This window comes from Cherax quadricarinatus, chromosome 36 (assembly GCF_038502225.1).
Source record: "Cherax quadricarinatus isolate ZL_2023a chromosome 36, ASM3850222v1, whole genome shotgun sequence".
Lineage (NCBI taxonomy): Eukaryota > Metazoa > Arthropoda > Malacostraca > Decapoda > Parastacidae > Cherax > Cherax quadricarinatus.
The window spans coordinates 32,241,546-32,262,556 of NC_091327.1; the positions used below are offsets into that span (position 1 = coordinate 32,241,546).

The following is a 21,011-nucleotide window of genomic DNA, read 5'->3' on the forward strand; positions in this document are numbered from 1 at the left end:
GTAAATATTATGCAGAAAATTCGGAGTGTGGAAATTAAGAGAAGGTGTGGAGTTAATAAAAGTATTAGTCAGCGGGCTGAAGAGGAGTTGTTGAGGTGGTTTGGTCATTTAGAGAATGGATCAAAGAAAAAATGACATGGAGAGTGTATAAATCTGTAGGGGAAGGAGGGCGGGGTAGGGGTCGTCCTCGAAAATGTTGGAGGGAGGGGGTAAAGGAGGTTTTGTGGGCGAGGGGCTTGGACTTCCAGCAAGCATGCGTGAGCGTGTTCAATAGGAGTGAATGGAGACGAATGGTATTTGGGACCTGACGATCTGTTGAAGTGTGAGCAGGGTAATATTTAGTGAACAGATTCAGGAAAACCGGTTATTTTTATATAGCCAGACTTGAGTCCTGGAAATGGGAAGTACAATGCCCGCACTCTGACGGAGGGGTTTGGGATATTAGCAGTTTGGAGGGATATGTTGTGTATCTTTATAGGTATATGCTTCTAAGCTGTTGTGTTCTGAGCACCTCTGCAAAAACAGTGATTATGTGTGAGTGAGGTGAAAGTGTTCAATGATGATGAAAGTATTTTCTTTTTGGGGATTTTTTCTTTTTTGGGTCACCCTGCCTCAGTGGGAGACGGCCGACTTGCTAAAAAAAAAAAATCCCCGGGAAAGTGGAATAAGAATCTTTCCTCCGTAATCCATGCGTGTTATAAAAGTCAACTAAAATGTTGGGAACAATGGGCTAGTAACCCCTTTTCCTGTAATGATTACTAAAAAGAATAAGAAAATTGTCAAAGTGGGATGTCTGAATGTGCATGGATGTTGTGTAAATGGTAAGAAAGAGATGATTGTGGATGTTATGAATGAGAAGCTGGATGTCTTGGCTTTAAGTGAAACAAAGTTGAAGGGGATGGGAGAGTTTCAGTGGAGAGAAATAAATGAGATTACATCAGGGGTTTCAAATAGAGCTAAAGAAGGAGTAGCAGGAAATGAGGGAGTATAAATGTATTAATTCAAAGATTATGTGGAGTAAAATAAAGGTTGGATGTGAAAAGTGGGTTATAGTAAGCATAAATGCACCTGGAGAAGAGAGAAGTGTAGAGAAGAGAGATTTTGGGAAATGTTGAGTGAATGCGTGGGGAGTTTTGAACCAAGTGTGAGAGTAATTGCAGTTGGGGATTTCAATGCTAAAGTGGGTAAAAATGTTGTGGAGGAAGGAGTAGGTAAATTTGGGATGCCAGGGGTAAATGAAAGTGGAGAGCCTTTAATTGAGCTATGTGTAGAAAGAGGTTTGGTAATAATACATATTTTATGAAAAAGAGGATAAATAAATATACAAGGTATGATATAGCATGTAATGAGAGTAGTTTGTTAGATTAAGTATTGGTGGATAAAAGGTTGATGGGTAGGCTCCAGGATGTACATGTTTATAGAGGGGCAACTGATATATCGGATCATTATTTAGTTGTAGCTACAGTTAGAGTAAGAGGTAGATGGGACAAGAGGAAAATGGCAACAACAAATAAGAGGTGAAAGTGCATAAACTAAGGGAGGAGGAAGTTCGGGTGAGATATAAGCAACGATTGGCAGAAAGGCGGGCTAGTGCAAATATGAGCAGTGGGGGGGGGGGGGGTTGAAGAAGGTTGGAATAGTTTTAAAAATGCAGTATTAGAATGTGGGGCAGAAGCTTGTGGTTATAGGAGGGTGGGTGCAGGAGGAAAGAGGAGTGAATGGTGGAATGATGAAGTAAAGGGTGTGATAAAAGAGAAAAAGTTAGCTTTTGAGAGGTTTTTACAAAGCAGAAGTGTTATAAGAAGAGCAGAGTATATGGAGAGTAAAAGAAAGGTGAAGAGAGTGGTGAGAGTGCAATAGTAGAGCAGAGGATAGAGTGGGAGAGGCACTGTCAAGAAATTTTAATGAAAATAAGAAAAAATTTGGAGTTAAACAGGTTAAGAAAGCCTAGAGAACGAATGGATTTGTCAGTTAAAAACAGAGTAGGGGAGTTAGAAGATGGGGAGATGGAGGTATTGGATAGATGACAGGAATATTTTGAGGAACTTTTAAATGTTGACGAAGAAAGGGAGACGGTAATTTCATGCATTGGCCAGGGAGGTATACTGTCTTTTAGGAGTGAAGAAGAGCAGGATGTGAGTGTGGGGGAGGTGAGTGAGGCATTACATAGAATGAAAGGGGGTAAAGCAGTTGGAACTGATGGGATCATGACAGAAATGTTAAAAGCAGGGGGGGATATAGTGTTAGAGTGGTTGGCATTTTTGTTTAACCCTTTCAGGGTTTCCGACGTACTAGTATGGCTTACGCACCAGGGTTATTGACATACTAGAATGCCTAAATTCTAGCGCCTTCAAATGTAGTGAGAGAAAGCTGGTAGGCTTACATATGAAAGAATGGGTCTATGTGGTTAGTGTGCACAGTATAAAAAAAATCCTGCAGCACACAGTGCATACTGAGAGAAAAAAAACTCAGACTTTGCAGTGTATTTTAGTATGGTATTTAGTTATATTCTAGTTTTCCTGGTCTCATTTTATAGAATGGAAGGCATGTTACAGAAATTGAGATGATTTTGATTGGTTTCATAATGAAAAGTACCTTGAAACTGAGCTCAAAGTAGCTCAAAATGTTCGATTTTTACCAAATTTCAAAAGTAAACAAATCATGCCAAGCGTCCAATACACATAAACTGGTGAGTCTAATATTCCTCCACAAGTCCACTGATATTATTTATACCATTTCTACGCTAATGCAGTAGTTTGCATAACAGTAAATCTTCTATTTTTTGTGAGAATAAAAATTCAAAGTGGAAAGCAAAAGAGATGTAAGAGGGGCCTGGGGACGTGACTAATGAACAGACAAAATGTTATTTTAGTGCCAGGAATGTCTGTCTTGCTTATTCTAGACCCTATTTAGAAATTGGCATCTTCTGAAATGTGTGTGAAATTGGCAAAATTGCCAATTTCTGACCACTTTATTGGATACTTGAAATCGGTAAATGGGTGGTTTCTTGTACTCATTTGATAGAAAAAATGGAGTTCTATTGAAATAGATATGATTTTTGTCGACTAGTACACTGAAATTGGCCGAAAATAGGGCTCAAAGTGGGCGAAATCGCCGATATGTAAACATCAAGACCACTAACTTCATGAGAGCATAATTCTACAAGTTTTCCATCAAATTTCATACTGTTGGTGTCATTAAGATCGGGAAAAGATTCTCTATAATTTCACAAGAAAATTTTTTTTTTTTTTCCAAAAAAAATTCGACCCTGAGAATGAGTTTAGGGGGCAGCCTCTCGACCCTGGAAGGGTTAATAAATGTATGAAAGAGGGGAAGGTACCTAGGGATTGGCAGAGAGCATGTATAGTCCCTTTATATAAAGGGGGACAAAAGAGATTGTAAAAATTACAGAGGAATTAGTTTACTGAGTATACCAGGAAAAGTGTATGGTAGGGTTATTATTTAAAGAATTAGAGGTAAGACAGAATGCAGGATTACGGATGAGCAAGGAGGTTTTAGAGTAGGTAGGGGATGTGTAGATCAAGTGTTTACATTGAAGAATATTTGTGAACAGTATTTAGATAAAGGTAGGGAAGTTTTTATTGCATTTATGGATTTAGAAAAGGCATATGATAGAGTGGATAGAGGAGCAATGTGGCAGATGTTCCAAGTATATGGAATAGGTGGTAAGTTACTAAATGATGTAAAGAGTTTTTATGAGGATAGTAAGGCTCAGGTTAGGGTGTGTAGAAGAGAAGGAGACTACTTCCCAGCAAAGGTAGGTCTTAGACAGGGATGTGTAATGTCACCATGGTTGTTTAATATATTTATAGATGGGGTTGTAAAAGAAGTAAATGCTAGTGTGTTCGGGAGAGGGGTGGGATTAAATTATGGGGAATCAAATACAAAATGGGAATTGACACAATTACTTTTTGCTGATGATGCTGTGCTTATGGGAGATTCTAGAGAGAAACTGCAAAGGTTGGTGGACAAGTTTGGGATGTGTGTAAAGGTAGAAAGTTGAAAGTGAACATAGAAAAGAGTAAGGTGATGAGGGAATCAAATTATTTAGATAAAGAAAAATTGGATATCAAATTGGGGAGGAGGAGTATGGAAGAAGTGAATGTTTTCAGATACTTGGGAGTTGACGTGACAGCGGATGGATTTATGAAGGATGAGGTTAATCATAGAACTGATGAAGGAAAAAAGGTGAGTGGTGCATTGAGGTATATGTGAAGACAAAAACATTATCTATGGAGGCAAGGAAGGGAATGAATGAAAGTATAGTGGTACCAACACTCTTATATGGGTGTGAAGCTTGGGTTGTAAATGCTGCAGTGAGACGGTTGGAGGCAGTGGAGAGGTCCTGTCAAAGGGTAATGTGTGGTGTAAATATTATGCATAAAATTCAGTGTGTGGAAATTAGGAGAAGGTGTGGAGTTAATAAAAGTATTAGTCAGAAGGCTGAAGAGGTGTTGTTGAGGTGGTTTGGTCATTTAGAGAGAATGGATCAAAGTACAATGACATATAGAGCATATAAATCTGTAGGGGAAGGAAGGAGGGGTAGGGGTGATCCTCAAAAATGTTGGAGGGAGGAGGTAAAGAAGGTTTTGTGGGTGAGGGGCTTGGACTTCCAGCAAGTATGCATGAGCGTGTTAGATAGGAGTGAATGGAGACGAATGGTATTTAGGACCTGAAGAGCTGGAGTGCGAGCAGGGTCATATTTAGAGCAAATGAGAGAGTGGGTGAGATGTTATCAACAAATTTTGTTGAAAATAAGAAAAAGTTTTGGAGTGAGATTAACAAGTTAAGAAAGCCTAGAGAACAAATGGATTTGTCAGTTAAAAATAGGAGAGGAGAGTTATTAAATGGAGAGTTAGAGGTATTGGGAAGATGAAGGGAATATTTTGAGGAATTGTTAAATGTTGATGAAGATAGGGAAGCTGTGATTTCGTGTATAGGGCAAGGAGGAATAACATCTTGTAGGAGTGAGGAAGAGCCAGTTGTGAGTGTGGGGGAAGTTCGTGAGGCAGTAGGTAAAATGAAAGGGGGTAAGGCAGCGGGGATTGATGGGATAAAGATAGAAATGTTAAAAGCAGGTGGGGATATAGTTTTGGAGTGGTTGGTGCAATTATTTAATAAATGTATGGAAGAGGGTAAGGTACCTAGGGATTGGCAGAGAGCATGCATAGTTCCTTTGTAAAAAGGCAAAGGGGATAAAAGAGAGTGCAAAAATTATAGGGGGATAAGTCTGTTGAGTATACCTGGTAAAGTGTATGGTAGAGTTATAATTGAAAGAATTAAGAGTAAGACGGAAAATAGGATAGCAGATGAACAAGGAGGCTTTAGGAAAGGTAGGGGGTGTGTGGACCAGGTGTTTACAGTGAAACATATAAGTGAACAGTATTTAGATAAGGCTAAAGAGGTCTTTGTGGCATTTATGGATTTGGAAAAGGCGTATGACAGGGTGGATAGGGGGGCAATGTGGCAGATGTTGCAAGTGTATGGTGTAGGAGGTAGGTTACTGAAAGCAGTGAAGAGTTTTTACGAGGATCGTGAGGCTCAAGTTAGAGTATGTAGGAAAGAGGGAAATTTTTTCCCAGTAAAAGTAGGCCTTAGACAAGGATGTGTGATGTCACCGTGGTTGTTTAATATTTTTATAGATGGGGTTGTAAAAGAAGTAAATGTGAGGGTCTTGGCAAGAGGCGTGGAGTTAAAAGATAAAGAATCACACACAAAGTGGGAGTTGTCACAGCTGCTTTTTGCTGATGACACTGTGCTCTTGGGAGATTCTGAAGAGAAGTTGCAGAGATTGGTGGATGAATTTGGTAGGGTGTGCAAAAGAAGAAAATTAAAGGTGAATACAGGAAAGAGTAAGGTTATGAGGATAACAAAAAGATTAGGTGATGAAAGATTGAATATCAGATTGGAGGGAGAGAGTATGGAGGAGGTGAACGTATTCAGATATTTGGGAGTGGACGTGTCAACAGATGGGTCTATGAAAGATGAGGTGAATCATAGAATTGATGAGGGAAAAAGAGTGAGTGGTGCACTTAGGAGTCTGTGGAGACAAAGAACTTTGTCCTTGGAGGCAAAGAGGGGAATGTATGAGAGTATAGTTTTACCAACGCTCTTATATGGGTGTGAAGCATGGGTGATGAATGTTGCAGCGAGGAGAAGGCTGGAGGCAGTGGAGATGTCATGTCTGAGGGCAATGTGTGGTGTGAATATAATGCAGAGAATTCGTAGTTTGGAAGTTAGGAGGAGGTGCGGGATTACCAAAACTGTTGTCCACAGGGCTGAGGAAGGGTTGTTGAGGTGGTTCGGACATGTAGAGAGAATGGAGCGAAACAGAATGACTTCAAGAGTGTATCAGTCTGTAGTGGAAGGAAGGCGGGGTAGGGGTCGGCCTAGGAAAGGTTGGAGGGAGGGGGTAAAGGAGGTTTTGTGTGCGAGGGGCTTGGACTTCCAGCAGGCATGCGTGAGCGTGTTTGATAGGAGTGAATGGAGACAAATGGTTTTTAATACTTGACGTGCTGTTGGAGTGTGAGCAAAGTAACATTTATGAAGGGATTCAGGGAAACCGGCAGGCCGGACTTGAGTCCTGGAGATGGGAAGTACAGTGCCTGCACTCTGAAGGAGGGGTGTTAATGTTGCAGTTTAAAAACTGTAGTGTAAAGCACCCTTCTGGCAAGACAGTGATGGAGTGAATGATGGTGAAAGTTTTTCTTTTTCGGGCCACCCTGCCTTGGTGGGAATCGGCCAGTGTGATAATAAAAAAAAAAAATAATCAGAGAAATCGGTTATTTTTATATAGCCGGACTTGAGTCCTGGAAATGGGAAGTTGAATGCCTGCACTTTAAAGGAGGGGTTTGGAATATTGGCAGTTTGGAGGAATATGCTGTGTATCTTTGTACGTATATGCTTCTAAGCTGTTGTATTCTGAGCACCTCTGCAAAAACAGTGATTATGTGTGAGTGAGGTGAAAGTGTTGAATGATGATGAAAGTATTTTCATTTTGGGGATTTTCTTTCTTTTTGGGTCACCCTGCCTCGGTGGGAGACAGCCGACTTGTTAAAAAAAAAAAAAAAAAAAAAAAAAGCCTGTTGAGTCAACAGTAGGTTGGTAGACAGCAGCTGCCCAGGGAAGTACTACTGTCCAACCAAGTGAGCGTAAAACAAAAGCCTGTAATTGTTTTACATGATGGTAGGATTGTTGGTGTCTTCTTTATCTGTCTCATAAACATGCAAGATTTCAGGTACATCTTGCTACTTCTACTGACACTTAGGTCACACTACACATGCATGTACAAGCATATACTGTATATACAAACCTCTCTGGGTTTTTTCTATTTTCTTACTAGTTCTTGTTTATTTCCTCTTATCTTCATGGGGAAGTGGAACAGAGTTCTTCCTCATGAGCCATGTGTATCATAAGAGGCAACTAAAATGCTATGAGCAAGGGAGTAGTAATCCCTTCTTTATATAATACTAAAGTTAAAAAGAGAAACTTTTGTTTTTCTCTTTGGGCCACCCTATTTCGGTGGAATACAGCTGGTTCGTTGAAAGAAGAAAGAAGTCTGTTGGGTATACATGGTAAAGTGTATGGTAGAGTTATTATTCAAAAAGAATTAAAGGTAAGACAGAGAGTAAGATAGCAGATGAACAAGAAGGCTTTAGGAAGGGTAGGGGGTGTGTAGACCAAGTGTTTCACTGTAAACATAGGTGAACAGAATCAAAATAAGAGTAGAGAGGTTTTTGTGGCATTTGTGGATTTGGAAAAAGTATATGATGGGGTGGATAGGGCAGCAATGTGGCAGATGTTGCAAATATATGGAATAGGAGGTAGGTTACTGAAAGCAGTGAAAAGTTTTTATGAGGATAGTGAGGCTCAAGTTGAAGTATGTAGGAGAGAGGGAGATTATTTCCCAGTAAAAGTAGGCCTTAGACAAGGATGTAGTAGTAGTAGTAGTAGTAGTAGTAGTAGTAGTAGTCATAGTAGTAGTCATAGTAGTAGTCATAGTAGTAGTAGTCATAGTAGTAGTAGTCATAGTAGTAGTAGTCATAGTAGTAGTAGTAGTCATAGTAGTAGTAGTAGTCATAGTAGTAGTAGTCATAGTAGTAGTAGTAGTCATAGTAGTAGTAGTAGTAGTCGTAGTAGCAGTCATAGTAGCAGTCGTAGTAGCAGTCGTAGTAGCAGTCGTAGTAGCAGTCGTAGTAGCAGTCGTAGTAGCAGTCGTAGTAGCAGTCGTAGTAGCAGTCGTAGTAGCAGTCGTAGTAGCAGTCGTAGTAGCAGTCGTAGTAGTCGTAGTAGTAGTCGTAGTAGTAGTCGTAGTAGTAGTCGTAGTAGTAGTCGTAGTAGTAGTCGTAGTAGTAGTCGTAGTAGTAGTCGTAGTAGTCGTAGTAGTAGTCATAGTAGTCGTAGTAGTCGTAGTAGTCGTCGTCGTCGTTGTCAGTCAAAGACTAAGAAATAGGAGCACTGCAAGGGAGCTAGGGGCCCAAAAATGGTAGGAACAAGAACACAGAGGGGGGGGGGGAGGAAGAATAATTAACCAAACACCCAAGGCAAGAAAGAAAACCCAAAGGAGAAAGAAGAAAGAGGAAGATGGAGAAGGAATAAAGAATCAGGTTAAGTCACAGGTGTTCTGAAGTTTGGAGCATTTTACAATGTAATGAGAATGGAAGGCATCAAAAGAGACAAAGCCAGGACCAAGAACATCTGTGACTTAAAGTGATTCTTTCTTCCCCTTCTCCCTCTTCCCCTTTCCTCTTTCCTGTTTCTCCTTTGGGTTTTCTTCTGCCTTGGGTGTCTTGTCCATTATTATTTTTCCCCTTTTGTGGGCCCCTAGCTCCCTTGTAGTGCTCCTTTTTCTTAGTCTTTGACTGACTCCACTACTACTACTACTACTGCCTCTACCACTACTTTTTTTTTCTTTCCTACTACCTCTTGTCCTGTCCCTGTCTGCTGGCCTGTATATACTCCCTCCTTCTCTCCTTTTTGTTAGTGTGACTTTGTAAATGGTCCAAGTCGAGCCGAAATGTCGTCATAAGCTCCTCTCTCCTATGTGCGGATTATTTGTGTATTGTTCCAGTCATAGTATTGTGCCTTTTTGTTATTTAAGGACAAATGTTTCCTGATGCAGGTCTTAGTCATATGATGACTCACAGCTGGAGCTTTTGGTCATCTGACCGAGGCCTTCAGTTGGCTTACTGGTCCACCCCTTTAAAAATTATGGTCAAATTTATAACCATTTTAACTTTTTTATTTGTGTAGAAACCAATACTCTAGTACAAAGGACAGTTATGTTTCACACATCTCATACTGTAGAGCAGCACTGTATGACCCTAGTGGTTTAACACGTAGATTTGATTATAGTAATTTATAATGTAGATCTGAGGTTGTAAACTTTAATTAGTTCTTAAGTACCAAGTTGGTAAGTGTGATTGTGTATACGATAGGAATCTCTTGTACATGTATTTCTAATTAGTTATTCACAAAATCAGAAAATTTAGCAGTGCAAGAAAACCTTGACCCAGGCTAATACAGATTTGTGATGCTGTAATGTAAGTCAACACCAACCTGCTCAAGGCCATGTGACTCAGGCAGAGCTTCATGATGGGAATCTGAAGGAGCGTTTATTTGTGAGGTACTGCTTGACTTATCTTGGCTCAAGCTGTGACATGGTGAAATTGCTTCTTCCTCTGTATCATTATCTTTGACCTGTCAAATAAAAAGTTTAGGAAAATAAAATGAATATCTAAAAGCTGACCAAATTTTTTTAAATACTTCAACAATTTTCTAATTTTCAGCAAAATACTGTAATTTACTTCAGAATCTGAACTAACTAATGTTGTTCTGCTTCTTTCCAAAGAAAGCATTTACAGTACAGTACCTGCATATACATGTTGACCATCAATTTGAGTGACCTTGGGTGGGTGAGAGTCCCCAGACTTGTCTCATAATTTTTCCCAATGAATTTTGAACAATAGCAATGTTTGGAATAAGACATTCTTTGAGTTATTTAAACTGAAGGCTTAATTAAGAATAACTCAAGAAAACCAACTAGTGTGACATTTTTAATTATCCTTCAGCCCACTTCCCTAGACTTAGACAACGATCTACTATTCCTAGGTACCATGGGCAGTTAGTACAAGGAGATTTTCCCATACATCTTCCCCTGGCTGTGGACTGAACCCATAGGTTCATCATGCTGAGAGATAAAAATAACTTACTGTTGTTTGTTCTGAAATATTGTTTGGTGAACATAAGGTTTTTTCTCAATTACATGTGTTATGTTTTATTCAGCAGAATAAATGTCTATGAGAATAGCTCTATCATTTTTCATTTAAGAGCTGTATCATAGTACTTGCAAATACTACTGCAGTTGGGTCACTTGGTGATCTACTTTAGTTTCTCCACCTTCATATTTCTCTCATTTTACTTCATTATATGTTTCTTTCCCTACTTTCTCCATACATTCTTCTTCTTAGTGCATATGTCTCATGTTTTATTTATGAAACAACCAAATCAGCATATTTTAAAACTCTTTAGCACTTGCTCAAAAATTAATATACAAAAGTATTTAAAATGTCTGCAGATGGGAGTACTGTATATTAGAAACAACAATCCCTAGAGGAAATGTTATTGAAAACAAGCACTAAAACAAGTATCATCCATATTTACAAATTCCTTGCATGCCCTCATTTAGTATTCTATACCAGTAAATACAGAAATATATTAGCTCACTGGAAAAGGCTCAGTGAGGCATAATAGAGCTGATCTCTCACATATATAAGATTATGTACCAAGTTCAACATTACAAGCAAACAATAGGCCAACAACAATCCTGCCAAATTACAGCACATGATGGACTGAAAAAATTTTCTTCTCCCAGTGAGTAATAAACCCGTGAAATACTCTAATAAAATTTTTGAAGGGAAGACTGCACTACAATTCAAAATTAAGCAAGAAAATCTTAATCAGGCAAAATAAGGAAACTGCATGTGCCACAAATGAATGGCAGTCAACAGGAAAATACAGTGGACCCCCGCTTAACGATCACCTCCAAATGCGACCAATTATGTAAGTGTATTTATGTTAGTGCGTTTGTACGTGTATGTTTGGGGGTCTGAAATGGACTAATCTACTTCACAATATTCCTTATGGGAAAAAATTCGGTCAGTACTGGCACCTGAACATACTACTGGAATGAAAAAAGTTCATTAACCGGGGGTCCACTGTACATGTAGGTATAAATTCTTTGTCAATTACTAGTTCATTATATTAGGAAATATAATACAACTTCAGTACAGCATAAATTTTCAGTTTGAGATTAATGAACAGAGTATAGATTACTTTATTGGCTGGAATGCATACAGTGTTTATTTTGGATTCTGTTTTTTAAATTGGAATTTGCTGAATTTTGTGTAAAACTGGCCAAGTTACCAACTTCTTACTCACGAAATCGTAATAACACTAATGCAAACAAACCATACCACAGGTGGGGACTGAACTCGTGGCGAGTGAGTCATAAAACTCCAAGCAGTTCTGAAAGTTGACTACAGTGTATTATGTGCTCAACTGTCTACAACTGAAGGCATACTAGTGAAATTGCTAAATGCATAAATGGCGTCTGATAGCCAACTTTGTGCCTGCATAATTCCGTAAGTTTTTCATCAAATTTTGTATTTTTGGTTTTATTAGCTTCAGAAAAAGATTCTCTCCCATTTCAAAAGTAATTTTTTTTCAACCTTAACAGCATCAGCATTTTAAATTTTGGGGGTCCTGACAGTGTTTACTGATTCTTCATTTTTACAAAATCTAAAATATCTGTACAGAATGAATTTCACCAGTACACTATATTAACCCCTTGACTGTCGCAACCCCAAATCCTGAGGTGTCTCCTGGTGTCGCAAAATTTCCAAAAAAAATATTTCTTATGAAATGATAGAATCTTTTTCTGATTGTAATGACACCAAAAGAATTAAATTTGATGGGAAAACTGACAGAATTACGCTCTCGCGAAGTCAGCGACCTCGGCGATATTTACGAATCGGCGATTTCACCCACTTTGAACCCTATTTTCAGCTAACTCCATTGTTCCAGTCGACCAAACTCATAGCTATTTCTTTAGAACTCCATTTTTTCTATCGACTGAGTACAAGAAAATGACCATTTACCGATTTCAACTATGCAATAACGTGGTCAGAAATTTGCAATTTGGCCAATTTCACGAAAATTAAAAAATATGACAGTTTCAAAACAGGTCCAGAATGAACAATGCAGCCATTCCTGGATCTAAAATAACATTTTCTTTGTTCATCAGTCACGTCTCCAGGCCCCTCTGATATTGCTCCTGCTTTCTATTTTGAATTTTTATTCAAACAAAAAATAGAAGATTTACTGTTATGCAGACTACTACAATATTGTAATAATTGTATATATAACATCAACCCATTCATGACTGCATATCAGAATGGCTACTTGGACATTCATTGGAAAATGACATCATTTGTTTACTTTTGAACATCAGCAAAAATCAAACATTTCCCCTACTTTGAGCTCCATTTCAAGGTTCTTTTCATAGAAAAACCAATCAAAATCACCCCTATTTCTATGTGTTTTCCATTCTATCAAATGAGACCAAGAAAACGAGAATAGAACCATAAATACTATAGGAAAATAGACCACAAAGTCGGCATTTTAATTAAAAAAAAAAACGGTTGGAGTTTTTTTTTCTCATAATGCACTGCGTGCTGCAGGATTTTTTTTATATGGTGCACACTGACCACACAGACACGTTCTCTCACATGTGGGCCTATCAGCTTTCTCCTGCTTGATTTGAAGCCGCTAGAATTTATGACTATATACGTCAAAAAAGGTGGCTTGTAAGACATATATATACGACCAAAACAGTCAAAGGGTTAAATTCCCTGTGTGAGAAGTTATAATGTTGGCTGCGGGACAAACTTTTGATCAATAGAACATATGGCAACAGCTGGATTAAGTTTAAGCTTCCATACACCAGTTGCAAGTGGGGCCATGCAGCTACAAGAGTGAGCTCATCCACCTTTTGGTCAAACTCTGCACTATATGATTGACAATAATGTTAGATGAGAACAAAACACTATCCTCTTCAAACAATATTATCCACCCAATATACCATCATTTACACTTTATTGAACACAGTGTAGAGTTCAAACCAAAGACAGATGAGACCACTCTTGACTGGTGTCCTAGCTGAGCCTAAGATTTCTAATTATTCCAGACTTTGACCATCTACTGCCATATGTTTCAATGATCAAAAGTTTGTTTACCTGGGATGGCTTCCAGAGAACACTGTCCTCTTGGCCTGGTCCCAGACCAGGCCTCCTGCAGTCAGTGTTATAACTGTACAGTTTATTTTTTCATAAATTTTTTTTTTAAATCATATATTTTATGTTTATTACATTAGCTGACATTTACCTAAATTTTAAAACAATATATCATTTCATATTTTTTGTGCAGGTTTAATTATTCATATCTACTAAATTAACACTGTCTTGAAGCAGTACAGCCAGGATTTTAACTTTATGGCTTAAGCCACAATTTCAATCTTGAGACTTTACCCAAGATTTTAATCCAGGACTTAAGACAAGATTTCATTTTCAGGGACTTAAGCCAGAATTTCAATCTGGGAGTCTCAAGCCAGGTTTTTAATTTCAGGGTCTCCCACTGAGACAGGGTAACACTTTCAGTCATTCATTCAATCGCTATCTTCTCAGAAGGGTGCCAACATCACAGTTCAGATGACCCTCCTAAGCACAATATCCCCATCCCTACTTCAGAGTACAGGTACTGTACTTCTCATCTCCAGGACTCAAGGCTGCCTAACCAGTTTCCCTGAACATTTTCATGAATGTTACCCTGTACACACTCCAACAACACGTCAAACTGTAAAACTACTTTCCTCTACTCATTCCTAACACTCACAAACCTCTTGGATGTCCAAGCCCCTAGGACTCGAAACTTCATTTACCCCCTCCCTTCAACCTTTCCCAGGATGGCTTCTATTATTATCAGACAAGGGTGTGTGATATCACCGTGGTTGTTTAATATATTTATAGATGGGGTTGTAAGAGAAGTAAATGCGAGGGTCTTGGCAAGAGGCATGGAGTTAAAAGATAAAGAATCACACATAAAGTGGGAGTTGTCACAGTTGCTCTTTGCTGATGACACTGTGCTCTTGGGAGATCCTGAAGAGAAGTTGCAGAGGTTGGTGGATGAATTTGGTAGGGTATGTAAAAGAAAATTAAAAGTGAATACAGGAAAGAGTAAGGTTATGAGGATAACAAAAAGATTAGGTGATGAAAGATTGGATATCAGATTGGAGGGAGAGAGTATGGAGGAGGTGAATGTATTCTGATATTTGGGAGTGGACATGTCAGCGGATGGGTCTATGAAAGATGAGGTGAATCATAGAATTGATGAGGGGAAAAGGGTGAGCAGTGCACTTAGGAGACTGTGGAGACAAAGAACTTTGTCCTTGGAGGCAAAGAGGGGAATGTATGAGAGTATAGTTTTACCAACGCTCTTATATGGGTGTGAAGCATGGGTGATGAATGTTGCAGTGAGGAGAAGGCTGGAGGCAGTGGAGATGTCATGTCTGAGGGCAATGTGTGGTGTGAATATAATGCAGAAAATTCGTAGTTTGGAAGTTAGGAGGAGGTGCGGGATTGCCAAAACTGTTGTCCAGAGGGCTGAGGAAGGGTTGTTGAGGTGGTTCGGACATGTAGAGAGAATGAAGCGAAACAGAATGACTTCAAGAGTGTATCAGTCTGTAGTGGAAGGAAGGCAGGGTAGGGGTTGGCCTAGGAAAGGTTGGAGGGAGGGGGTAAAGGAGGTTTTGTGTGCGAGGGGCTTGGACTTTCAGCGAGCATGCGTGAGCGTGTTTGATAGGAGTGGAGACAAATGGTTTTTAATACTTGACGTGCTGTTGGAGTGTGACCAAAGTAGCATTTATGAAGGAATTCAGGGAAACTGGCAGGCCGGACTTGAGTCCTGGAGATGGGAAGTACAGTGCCTGCACTCTGAAGGAGGGGTGTTAATGTTACACTTTAAAAACTGTAGTGTAAAGCACCCTTCTGGCAAGACAGTGATGGAGTGAATGATGGTGAAAGTTTTTCTTTTTTGGGCCACCCTGCCTTGGTGGGAATCAGCCAGTGTGTTAATAATAATAATAAAATTATTATTAAAGATACTTTATATAGTAATAATTGTGATTTCTGTCAAGGTCATACCTGTAAAGCTGCTGCGTTCAGTCTCTCTCGCACTAAACCTTCCAGAACTGCTCTCACTGCTGTCCTGGCTTCCAGAGGAAACTGTAAGATTAAATGCAAATTGTTCAATTAGAAAACTACCTCACACAAAAATATCTTCATGTTACATCTTTATTGTGATAACTATTTCAAGCAACAAAAGGACAGCAAAGCTCTTGGTGCCCTATCTTCCATAGTCAGTGTATTGGAAAGATTTTTTTAAAGATTTCAGTGATTGTAGAACTTACTACAGCCTCTCTTCACTTAACGATGGAGTCCCATTAGTAAGACCACGTTGTTAAACGAATTTTTCACTAAGTGAGGAGCATACTATAATGGTAGTTAGTTTGTGTCAACCATCTTTGATATTGTTTTAATGTCACTTTTGCACCATATATAACATTTCTGGTATATTTTATAAACAGAATAGAGGTATATTTATAAAGAGAATAGAGGAAATCAGTTTTAATATACATTATTTAGGTATGAATACTGGTCAGAGAGCCTGCCGTAAGTCCGAGGTGTCGGTAAATGAGCGTGTCACTAAGGGAGGAGAGGTTGTACTGTGCTGCTTTTTGCAAGCTGTTTCATTGATCTTTCACTTGATTTACAGGTATCTCCACATTCGCGAGTTCCACTTTCGCGGGCTTCAAACATTCGCGAATGCCCAACAGCCCAATCATATTTAAAATATGTCATTACGTATGTTAGGGATGGTGGGGGTGGCAGAGTTTGTTCAGAGACAGGGCAAGAGAGCCCGTCAATATGACACTAATATCAACCCTACGGCTTACTTATCTATCACAATTGATCTAATATGACATAATAAACAATATTAATAACAGTAATAACCACTCGTTATTACTGTTATAAATAACGAGTGGTGTTACGTTGTTGTTGTTGGGTGTATAAGGGCCACTGAGAGCATAAGCCATACATAGAGGTGGTGAAGGCCAGCAGAGGTGGTGTTCTCAGTAGCCCTATATACCTCCAACAACATTAGAGAAGTTAGGTTTGCGCTGTCCTTTTTCTACCGATTAACCACTTAACTTACTTGCTACACTGTTAACGCTGCACTTTATTGCTGGCTGGCACTACAGCCATTATCGACTCATGCTGCTTTAGTATCATACATATTGCAGAATCATTGAAGACGGCACGTTCTCCCCTCTCTCTTCCTCCTCCATTTTGGTACTCTGCTACAAGTTCTTTCTTGAATTCTATAGTTTTTCTCACCTTTACCAAAGGGCTGGCACTAGTACAGTATTTTACAATGTTTTCATGTGTTTTATGATTGATCATGGTTCAGTAGGTTAAGGAAGCAGTATTGTTATGCTAAGTAAATGCTATTATTATATTTCCCTACAATACATTTGTGCACCAAACATTCACGATTTTTCAACATTAGCGAGGTTCTTGATCCCCTAACCCCTGCGAATGTGGAGGGAGACCTATATAAAGAAACATTTTTTAGCATCCTATTGAAGTCCTCGATGAAGCAGACATAGGCTGCTGTATAGCAGGACTACTGGATATGGAAAAATGCCAAATTGCATACTAAGAATAGGCTAATAGAGTACAGTGGTCTCCCGGCCTACGATATTAATCCGTTCCTGAGAGCCCATCATAAGATGAAATGATCGTAAGTAATAATGGAAATCAAATTAATCCGTGCAAGACACCCAAAAGTATGAAAAAAAAAAATTTACCACATGAAATATACATTTTCTACTCTACTCTACTAAATGAAGAATAAATGACACTTACCTTTATTGAAGATGCAGCAATGACTGATGAGACTGTCCTGGGAGTGCCTTTTCCTCCTCAGTAATGTAGGTCCTGTTTGGCATTTTCTTCCAGAGCAGGCCTTATCACACTGTATATGCCACTATGATTCTTAAATCTTTCAAACCAACCTTAAATTCACCAATGAGCACTAGTTCCAGGCATTTTTTCCTGTTCACCTGGGTGTTAGTCAACTGTGTGGTTCGCATCCTGGGAGATAAGATTAAGGACCCCAATGGAAATAAGTTACAGTCCTCAATGACACTGACTTTTTTGCGTTATCCTGGGTGGCTAACCCTCTGGGGTTAATTGTTTCTCGGTATTCTCGATAAGCCACACCAACAACGGTACTACAGCAGCAACAGCAGCAGCAGCAGCAGCAGCTGACAGTGCTGCAACAGCAGCTGACAATGCTGCAGCAGCAGAGTGCTACAGCAGCAGCTGACAGTGCTACAGCAGCAGCTGACAGTGCTACAGCAGCAGCAGCTGATGGTGCTACAGCAGCAGCAGCAGCTGATAGTGCTACAGCAGCAGCAGCAGCTGATGGTGCTACAACAAGCTGACGGTGCTACAGCAGCAGTAGCAGCTGACCGTGGTACGATAGTATTTCAATAATATTTCTCACCCTTTTTACCACAGGGTTGGCACTAGAAGCTTTCTTTGGGCTCATGGTGGCTTATTTAGCAGTTAGAAGCACTAAAAACACTGGAATAATACAAAGTATTCGGAATGTATACTTGGGAGTGACCACTCTGGCTTGTAAACATTGGCACAATAACTGAAAGCAGGCTAGCTGAGGCGCGCTCAGCACTTCGATAAAGGATCTAACCAGAACAAAATCCAAGCACCATGAATCAGTCAACGCAAGGGTTTACACTCTACCCTGTGGAGGCTGTGACAAGATTTATGTAGGTGAAACAGCAAGAAACCTCGACACCCGCCTCAATGAACACATTTATGCCTGTAGGAACGATAACTTGAACAACGCCTGTGTACAACACCGAAATTCCACCAATCATCTCATGAAGTTCAGGGACGCCCAACCAGTGATCAAAGAAACTAATTTCCGCAGACGCAAGTGCCTTGAATCTTCACTAATAGCCGTTTCTAATACAATTAAACAAAACAAAGGCAGCTTCACCATCTCTGAAGTCTTAGCAAGAATCCTCCTGAAAACAGTAAATCCTGCCATCACATAGTCTCTCCTGTTAATACTACACAAGCACATTACAGAGAATGAACACTGAAACAGGCCTTCTCTATCCAGCCTCCAATAGAAATATTTGTCTAACCAATTTTCATGTTTCCCAAGTAATAGCTTTTATATCTTTTACTCATGTGCAAGTTAATTGTTCTAACATATTGTACTACTACTACTACTATACTACTACACTACTACTACTACTATACTACTACACTGCTACTATACTACTACACTACTACTACTACTATTACTACTACACCTCACTCTGAGCCTATATATACCCTCTGTGTCCATGTACTGTTTGTAATGGCTTGATAAAGCTCCTGGAGAGCGAAATGTTGCCACAATAAAATGTCACATTAGTTGCACTTGTGTCCTTTTACTTTACATATTGTCGGTAATTCTACCAACATTATTACAATTCTTCCTCTGTAAGCCATGTGTATCATAAGAGGTGACTAAAAAGCTGGAAGTAAAGAGATAGTAACTCCCTTCTCTTGTATAAATCTCTAAATTTAAAAAGAAAAACTTTCATTTTTCTTTTTTTAGGTCACCCTAATTGGTGGGATACAACCATATCATTGAAAAAAAAAATTTAGGATGGACTCTTGCTTAACCATATTTTAGTTATAAAATAAACAAATTTTCATATGTTTCATGTGGTGCCTGTTCAAAAATTTTGATCAAAATGAACTGTTTAACCCTTTCAGGGTCCAGAGGCCAAATTTCAAAGTGTGCACCAGGGTCCAAGAATTTTCAAAAAAAAAATTTGTTATTTTTTCTTATGAAATGGTAGAGAATCTTTTTCTGAAGGTAATAAAGCAAAAAGTACAAAATTTGATGGAAAATTGGTGAAATTATGCTCTCGTGAATTTTGATGTGTCTGCAATATTTATGAATCAGTGATTTTGCTGACTTTGACTCCCATTTTCGGCCAATTACATTATTCCAGTCGACCAAATTCTTAGCTATTTCACTAGTATTACTTCTATTCTATTGAATGAGCGCAATAAATCGCCCAGTCAACTGTTTCAACTACAAAATAAAGTGATCGGAAATTGGTAATTTGGCCAATTTAACAAAAAGTTCAAAATATTCCAGTTTCAAAATAGAGTCCAGAATAAACAATGCAGACATTCCTGGCACTAAACTAACATTTCATCTGTTCATTAGTTATGTTTTGAGGCTTTACAAATGAATGCCATTTTGATTTTTTTTCACATAATGAATTTTTATTCAAACCAAAAAATAGAAGATTTACTGTTATGCAATATTGTAATAATTGTATAAATATCATCACCACATTTGTGAATGTATATTAGACCCACCAGCTGGCGTGTATTAGACATGTGAGGTCGTTTGTTTACTCATGAACATCGACAAAAATTTAACATTTCCACTGCTTTGAGCTCAGTTTCAAGCCATTTCCAGTGCTAAAACCAATCAAAATCAAGTCTATTTCTGTAATATATCTTCCATTCTATCAAATGAGACCAAAAAATCACAAACACAACTATAAAAAACATACAAAAAAACACTGCAAAGTCACTGTTTTAATAAAAAATCACGGTCTCAGTTTTTTTCTCTCATTATACACAGTGTGCTGCAGGATTTGTTTTATGTGGTGCACACATACCACATAGATGTATTCTCTCATATCTAGGCCCAAATTTACCACTCACAGCTTATCAGAGTGAGCTGAACTCATGGCGTAGATCTATGGTTTGGACCCTGAACGTAAAACCATAGATCTACGGCATGGACCCTGAAAGGGTTAATGTATAATGCCTGTTAGGTACAGTCAAAGACAACTAATTTAAAACCACCTCTATTACAGATGGCTTATCCAGATTTTTGTAAATCAAAATCCCATGTGTGTTTATTCATTTGATGCTGCTTGCCATCATAGCAATGGACGCCACAGACTAAAGTACAGTGTTGGTGAGTTTGCTGAATTTTAGTCCTATTTTAGGCCAATTTAATTGCTCCATCTGACCAAATTGTTAGCTATTTTCCTAGTATGCCTATTGTTCTGGTGGAAAAAAGGTTGACAGGCAGACTTCAGGATGTGCACGTTTACAGAGGGGCAACATACATATCAGATCATTTTTTTAGTCGTAGCTACAGTGAGTAAAAGGTAAATTCTATCGACTAAGAAAACTACGCCACAACCAAAAAATCCATCAGTGCTTTGTTAGGGATGGTAATCCCCTTATTACAGATATCATTACTGGAACTCAACACACTATAAATAACAAAAATAATCACAAATTAACCTAAATGCCGAATGATCATGTTGACCCAGATCTAAATCTATATAATCTAACTCCCAATCATAATTTATTGGAAAGTAACTATCTCTATTATTACATAGCATCACAAGCCAGCACTGTCCTAAGCAATGCCATAAATATTACAGTCCTCAATTAAAATATTAGGTCCCTAGGAAAACACTATGATGACCTCCTGGCACTCTGATTCCCTAAAGACAACCTTCTCCTGTATTATTCTTACTGAAACCTGGCATAAGCAGGACAACAGATATCTACTCACTACCAGGATACACAACACTCCACAACTGCAGACCATACCAAGTTGGGGGGTGGTATTGTCATCTATTACTCTAATGAACTATCATGTTGTAATACCACTTGCTATAGTGATGAATATGGAGAATATTTTTGCAAATTTTACAGTAAAAAACCTTAAGACTCCTATAACAATTG

The 21,011-nt window shown here is 38.8% G+C and overlaps 1 protein-coding gene across 1 annotated transcript in view; it reads right to left on the minus strand.

Annotated features, from left to right (window-relative positions):
• The window catches only part of LOC128691420 (ras guanine nucleotide exchange factor Y), a 112,837-nt gene that overhangs the window by 35,392 nt on the left and 56,434 nt on the right, over positions 1 to 21,011 (minus strand). Inside the window, exons 6-7 of the mRNA XM_053780290.2 lie at positions 15,279 to 15,359; positions 9,580 to 9,720 (exon numbers count right to left, since the gene is read on the minus strand). Coding sequence (XP_053636265.1) covers positions 9,580 to 9,720; positions 15,279 to 15,359 — 222 coding nt within the window. The remainder of the gene's footprint in view (positions 1 to 9,579; positions 9,721 to 15,278; positions 15,360 to 21,011) is intronic.